At 32.5% G+C, this 7,873-nt stretch overlaps 1 protein-coding gene across 1 annotated transcript; it reads left to right on the top strand.

The window, feature by feature from the left end:
* The first annotated feature begins 811 nt into the window (after nt 1–811).
* On the top strand, nt 812–7,261 carry LOC141682956 (ruBisCO large subunit-binding protein subunit beta, chloroplastic). The gene is made up of 15 exons (XM_074487643.1): nt 812–968; nt 1,597–1,840; nt 1,926–2,051; nt 2,826–2,963; nt 3,045–3,140; nt 3,253–3,495; nt 3,591–3,825; nt 4,066–4,235; nt 4,313–4,390; nt 4,474–4,545; nt 4,640–4,744; nt 4,973–5,065; nt 5,170–5,262; nt 6,821–6,944; nt 7,041–7,261. Exons 2-15 carry the CDS (start codon nt 1,604–1,606, stop codon nt 7,052–7,054), a joined length of 1,824 nt encoding a protein of 607 aa, XP_074343744.1. The 5' UTR covers nt 812–968; nt 1,597–1,603; the 3' UTR covers nt 7,055–7,261.
* Nucleotides 7,262–7,873: the final 612 nt, after the last annotated feature.

The following is a 7,873-nucleotide window of genomic DNA, read 5'->3' on the forward strand; positions in this document are numbered from 1 at the left end:
GGATTTCTCGAATGACTTCTCGATATGACTTGATATGTGGCTTGTCGATATCTTGACTTAGAACATTTCTCATAAAACATTTTTATTCAACTCCAAGCGTCCACACTTTTCTCTGAAGCATGATCATGACATGATCTTCTTCCAGAGTTTATTACTTAGCTTGAATTTATTCACAGAAAAATACCCATGTCTAATCTTCTAACCTTTTACAAACTCAAAAAATACAATACATAATACAAAATTGATAACACATTTTAAAACAAAGTTTAAACAAATATAATTTAATTAAAAAAATTAAATAATGTCTAATATAACTACAAACTCTATAAATTATTATGTAACTTAATTCAAACACTTCCCATAGTAATTTTAGGAATTCAAATTATAATATAACAAAATAATTAACAAATTAAAAAAACAATTTAAAAAAACACCAAATCATGTGCATACACTATTATTCAAGACTCCCACTTTCCCACGTGCACTCCACTAGCACAACGAAGTATGTGACGTAGTGAGATGATTTTTTAAGATTTTAACAATCTAAATTTTTAATCCTCCAATAATATAATATATATCAAACAATATATAAATATTTTAACTTTATTAATATCAATAATATATAATTATTATTTTTATAAAATAATAAAATTACAAATGCCGCGGGTACATATAAAAAAAAGATAGATTTTGTTTAAAGGCAGTAAAAGCACAGTAGAATTATTTACTTGCAATGACAAAAAGAAATAAGTAGACATTACTAGAAGATTCATAAAAAGAAAATGAAAAAGATTGATAGCATTGTGAATTGAGTAACCTAATCTTCGAAGTAGGCTATAAAAAGTACAAGGAGAAAGGGAGTAGATAGAACTAGAAAGAAGAGAGAAAAAGATAAAGATAAGCACCCCCGCCGAACAAACTCTCCCCAGCTTCTTCATTCCATTTCCCCATTCTCTTTCTTTTCTCCGGTAAGCCCTCTCTTACTATATCTCCAATTCTTTGTTTAAATGCTAATAAAACACACTTGTTTCTCCTGCTTTTCTGTTTCTTTTTTTTGAATTGTAATTTGAATGTGTGTAGTGTTAGTTATAACCTTATTAATAAAACCATGAATTATACTGCTTTCTTCATTTATCGGGTACCCAATAAGACCAGAACTGTAGTGATATTTGTTATATATTTCACTTCACTGAGTGCTACTATATTTTGGTTTCTTGGATTATTTCGATTTTAAACAGGATACACTAAGTGCTAAAAATTTCACGTTTCGGGTTCTGTTCTTGTTCCGAGAAAGGATACACTTAGGGGTGAATTTTATTGTTTCGATTTTCAACATCCTAATAACTATGTCAACAGGGATTTCATTTTTTAGTTTGAATGCTATAATTTGTTAGTTGAGTCTTTGTGTGTACTGAACCTTGAAATTCCTTCAGCTGGCCACATGGTCAAATTGTGAATAAGATAATTATATATTTATAATCATATTAAAATCGAAATAATTAGTAAAAATTGACGATTGTTGATGACTTTCTGTGTTCTGTGTTTAACATTATACAGTTCTTCCTACATAAACATAATTGTTCCCTTAATCTTTAGGAAGTAAATGGCTTCTACATTTGCTGCCATGTCATCGGTTGGTTCCTTGGTTACCCCCAGTGGCTCCGTGTTAAATAAGAAGCATGTGAGCTCATCCGCAAAGTTATCATCTTTTGCTTCTATTTCTTCATGCCCATTTGGCAAGAGAAAAAGCGTCGTTGTCCGAAAAACACATCCTCTAGTAACTGCAGCAGCAAAGGAATTGTATTTTAACAAGGATGGTTCTGCTATAAAGAAGCTTCAAGTATATCTCTTCTCAAACACATTTTTGTGACTTGGTAGCATTTTTATTTTTCTGCTTATAAATAATCTATTCTTCTCTTTTACAGAATGGAGTCAATAAGCTGGCTGATCTAGTTGGTGTAACTCTTGGTCCAAAGGGAAGGAATGTTGTCCTAGAGAGCAAGTATGGTTCTCCAAAAATTGTGAACGATGGAGTTACCGTGGCTAAAGAGGTATTAGTTCATGCTGTTGTATATGCGACTTGGAATCAAAAGCATAAAAACAACGTTAATCTTCCTAGAACTGTTCAAACTGTTATTGAATTTCAACTACTAAATTAGATATGGGACCTGGATTCTTTTTTGTTATTCTCATACTTCAACTTTTTATTGTAAATATATTCAATCAAGCCCTATCACTTGATAAATTATAATAGTGTTACAAAGGTGACAGCGCTCAATCAGTTCTTTTATCATTTGATTGTCATTTCTTTTCTTCAAGAGTAAAATACGTGAGATTGATCTTATAATATAATATTATGTAATTTGTTTTATGACTGATGCAATGCTGGGTGTATTTAAATTTTTGTGAAATTTAAGAACATGTATCAGAAAATATAGCTTCTTACTGAAGACACCATTAAATAGTTATCTAATTTTTTTCTTATTTCTCAAGGCTGTTTTTTCAGTGAATTCGTTAGTAGAGCCTAATTTTTGTATAGTTGCAGGGTTGCAGAAAAAAGAGTGACTTATTTTCCTTTACTTTTATTTTAGTGTACTGCAATTGACTGGGAACGGTGTTAATAGCATTGAATAACATTTGTTTTTTGTATCAGTGACTATAATTCAATTTTTACTGTTTAAACAACCAAATAGACTATTATGGGGAAAGTATGAGCATTGGGTTTCAAGAAATTATCTGCTTGTGTGCAGCTCCTGTTGTAAGTGATTAATATTTTCTTAGTTTGTTGTTCAGCGATAAAGTGTATTTTTATTTCATGCATTTAGGTTGAATTGGAAGATCCGGTGGAAAACATTGGCGCAAAGTTGGTGAGACAAGCAGCTGCTAAGACCAATGATTTGGCTGGCGATGGGACAACAACATCTGTTGTTCTCGCACAAGGTCTTATAGCTGAAGGTGTCAAGGTCTGTTTAGTATATTTTGCATGGTAATTGTAAAAAAATCTTGCTTTGTGAACTCTCATTAATTGCTTTAATGTGATCCAGGTAGTTGCAGCCGGTGCAAACCCTGTCCTTATCACCAGAGGTATTGAGAAGACAACAAAGGCTTTAGTCACTGAACTTAAGTTGATGTCAAAAGAGGTAGTGATAAAGTATCCATAATGATGTCTCTTGTAATTTGGCAGTGTTTAAGATCTCAACTTTGAATACGTATGTGATGGTCAGCACTTGAAAAATTATTAATGAATTTCAGGTTGAGGATGGTGAATTGGCAGACGTAGCTGCAGTTAGTGCTGGAAACAACTATGAAATAGGAAATATGATAGCAGAAGCAATGAGTAAAGTGGGTCGAAAAGGTGTGGTGACCCTGGAAGAGGGGAAAAGTGCTGATAACTTTTTGTATGTAGTTGAAGGAATGCAATTTGATCGAGGTTATATTTCACCGTACTTTGTTACTGATAGCGAAAAGATGACTGTTGAATATGAGAACTGCAAGGTGAGCCATTCCTCAATAATTTTGTGCTTCTGAAAAATGTTAATTGATTGAATGAATGTAAATCATCAGAGTGTTGAAGAAAAGTTATTTTGCAGCTACTATTAGTTGACAAGAAAGTGACAAATGCAAGGGATCTTGTAAATGTCTTGGAAGAAGCCATTCGTGGTAGCTACCCTATTTTAATAATTGCGGAAGATATTGAGCAAGAAGCTCTAGCGACTCTTGTTGTGAATAAGCTTAGAGGGGCCTTGAAGATTGCTGCACTCAAAGCTCCTGGATTTGGGGAAAGAAAGAGTCAATATCTTGATGACATTGCCATTCTTACAGGAGGTACCTCCCTCCCTCCCTCCCTCCCTCTCCCCCTCTCTCTCCCCCTCTCTCCCCCCTCTCCCTCCCTCCCTCTCTCCCTCTCCCTCACACACACACAACACTAACACACTCACTCACATGGCCCTTGCGTCCCGTATCCTATGGCTCCATCCTACCTTATCCATTCAATATTTAACAAGTTTGCGTATTGAACACATCTCATTTTCTCATCTTTCTTTTTGTAACCTTTGTCATTTATAGGGACTGTTATTAGAGAAGAGGTTGGACTTACTTTAGATAAAGCTGACAAGGATGTACTGGGTCATGCCGCCAAGGTTGTTCTGACAAAGGATGCAACCACAATTGTTGGGGATGGAAGTACGCAAGAAGCAGTTAATAAGCGCGTATCACAAATTAAAAACCTCATTGAGGTTAGTAACCCCTCCTCTTCTATGTTTTAAGCTCACAGCTTCACTATAATCCTGATTACTTGTTCTCATTCATGCAGGCTGCAGAGCAAGATTATGAAAAAGAAAAACTTAATGAAAGAATTGCAAAGCTCTCCGGAGGTGTTGCTGTCATTCAGGCATGTTTACTATGAATTTACTTCACTTAATGAGTGACACGATAAAATTTATTTATAGTTGTTTCAAATCACCTTATGTGTAGGTTGGAGCACAAACTGAAACAGAGTTGAAGGAAAAAAAACTTAGAGTAGAAGATGCTCTTAACGCAACAAAGGTATGGATATTTTGCTGGATAAAAAGGTTACACTCTAAACATGGTTGCTTCAAATTCGGGAGGCTAACAAGGTATCTATCCAAACACATCTCAGGCAGCTGTTGAGGAAGGTATTGTTGTTGGTGGCGGATGTACTCTTTTAAGGCTAGCTGCAAAAGTTGACGCCATTAAGGACAGTCTTGAGAATGATGAGGAAAAGGTAGTTCTTTTTGTTTCACCACTTGACAATACTTGGATGGATAATAATACAAAATTTTCAGGATCACGTCGAAATTGATGCTACTTGCAACTGTGTTAACTTTATTTAAAGATTTTGATAAGTGTATTTCATACTCCCCATCTTAAAAAGCGATAGAGAACTCTGTTGAGTACCTTGTGTGCTACCATCGGCCAAGTGTTTGAGAAGTAACACTTAGATGACTTGCAGGTTGGGGCGGATATAGTCAAAAGAGCTTTAAGCTACCCTCTCAAATTAATTGCCAAAAATGCTGGTGTTAATGGAAGTGTTGTCAGTGAAAAGGTAATTAAAACCGTTTGGTTTTACTTTTGTTTTTCATTTCGTTTAGGTATAGTCCCTTTGCTTTGTAATGTAGTACTTATTTTAAACAAATTTGTGCAATCTAGGTGCTTGCCTCGGACGATCTGAAGTATGGATATAATGCAGCAACCGGAAACTATGAAGATTTGATGGCTGCTGGAATTATTGACCCAACCAAGGTAAGTGATGTGTTGAAATACTGCAAGGACTCTTAAAATGGTCTCAGGCCGCCATTAAAGCTTTTTGCAGATGGTAGATGATTTTCTGAGTATTTAACAGTTATGTCAGACAAATCAGGATATAAGTTGAGGAACCTAGCACAGAAGAATTCTCAAGTTTTGTTTTGGAAAATTTAACTAAAAAACCCACAAAATTATAAGTTTTTCCTGTTTTAAAAATAATTAGCTCCAAAAAACCTAATTTTCAGATTGGGTTGAAGCTGTCAATCTAACTGTAATTAGAAGTGAGGTTTATATGCTGACTAAGATAGAAGTCTTTTTGGTATAACCTCATTAAATTAATACTTAATAAGTTTATAAACTTTATTAAAATAATATTATATATGTACCTTTATTTAAAGTTGAAACATTAAACAAATTTGTTACATTTTTATATGGTTGCTGTTAGTATCATAACAGTACAATACATTTAAAAATTTAAATAATCTAATGACTTCAATACTAAGGAGGGACACTTGGGCCAAATGATGGGTCCCCGTGTCGGATACTCTTTGGACACGCAAATTCTTCCACAACACTAATTTAAAATTTTATTTTTTAGAAATTGAAACAAAATCTCTGTCAACAAACTACTTTTACAAAATTAAGTATTCATGTCAATTAATTAGTACAAAATTACAAAATTATCGATTCTCATATTCAATTTTGCATAAATTACAAGATATTACTTGTATTTTTGTGTTCTAGGTTAATAAATTATGCATTTGAATCATTTTTGCATGCAATTTTATGTTTTGTTAATAGATTTTAATATGTTCAACATGAAATATGCCCGTTTGGCAAATCTTATTAGTCAGCTTATTGGCTTATAAGTCCGCAACAACTTATTGACGAGTATTTATCGGCCCAAAAAGTTGAATGTTGGTAACGACGTATTTTTTCTCAACTTATTTTTGATTTTTTGTTTTTTTATCAATTTTAGTTTTAAAATATATTTTTTAGAATGTTAATCTAACTTAAAATATAAAAATTAAGATAATTATATTTAAAAAAATTTATTTTAGTTCATTTAAATAAAAATAGTTCCGACTTATAAGTTAAATCATCCAAACACTTGTATAACTTGTAAGTATTTATAAACTTATCACTTATCAATCACCTACTCAGTTTAAGTCGTAAGTTATTTATTTTAAGATTTCCTAAACGAGCACATAAATAAATTTTCTATGTAGATATTCCGTGTCCCCCCGAGGCCCGAACCAGTATCCCCATCTTATGGGCTTGTGTTTACTGATTCATAATGTTGTTTAGCTGTGATCTGATTCATGTGCTGGGCTTATCCCATTTCGTTATATGAATTCTATCTGATAGTGTAAAATTTTTTTGGTAGAATTTTAACTACTTCATTGACAGCTTTCAGTGGTATTTATTTCTTCTACTGATAGAAGAGGTGCAATTCATAAGTTTAAAAGTTTGGAATGAGTCGATGATATTGATTAATGTAAATGATTAGGTTTACTAGTTGCAGTTGTGAGTGAAATGTTGACATCTGTTTCAGGTTGTGAGATGTTGCTTGGAGCATGCTTCATCTGTGGCAAAAACATTTTTGATGTCAGATTGTGTAGTTGTTGAAATCAAGGAGCCTGAGCCTGCCATGCCTGTTAACCCCATGGACAATTCAGGTATATTCTTTTACTAAACCTCTATTTAATGTATCTTGTATTTACATGTAGAAGATACCTTGGACACATAATTAGATATTAAATTATGTCCTTCAGGGTTCGGTTACTAGAAGCTACCCAGTTGATTAGAATTGAAGCGACTAGTGGGATGCATGCACTTGGGGGTGGATGGATCAATAAGTTTTGTAAATTTCCAATATTGTTAGAGAGATTGTTTCCGGGTAAGGTTCATGTATCAACTCGTGACTTGAATGTGTGCTAAATAGCGGGATTTTTATTTAATGCAAATGAGAAAGTCCTTCTGTCCTATATTACAATTATTGGGAGTTAAAGCAATTAGCGCACAAGCATATTGACAAATTTGGAACATAAAATGACTGGAAGAATTAGTTTTTATGGTTATAATAAAGGATTGTTCACATTCATGTTTAGGTTGCTGATGAACCAAGACTCCTCTAAGATTGGTTGTATGCTGCAAGTAAAGTTGGAACTAAGATTATACGTTAATTATTATTATATATATAATTATATAATTAAATTATATGGGATTTGGTGAGCAATTTTATACCATTATGTTAATATATTTATAATATTTATTTTATTTTATCATTTATTTATTAAAAATTATTAATTGTTATATAATTATTATATATATATAGTAATACATACATATATTTATACTATATTACTGTATTATAATATACGAAATATTAAAAATTTGATAGTTGGTTGATCGGTATTTGCTGAAATTATTTATCAATATTTTTACTTAATTAACCTTATTTAATTTAAATTGAAGATTATTTCAATTGACGTTAGAATGTTTAATCTAACTGTTATAACTATGTGTACACGATATCGATCTTATACAAACATATAAACCATTACATGTAATTTAAACATGAGATATAGGATATACGATATCGTGA

The sequence above is a fragment of the Apium graveolens genome, chromosome 9 (assembly GCF_009905375.1).
Source record: "Apium graveolens cultivar Ventura chromosome 9, ASM990537v1, whole genome shotgun sequence".
Taxonomy (NCBI): domain Eukaryota; kingdom Viridiplantae; phylum Streptophyta; class Magnoliopsida; order Apiales; family Apiaceae; genus Apium; species Apium graveolens.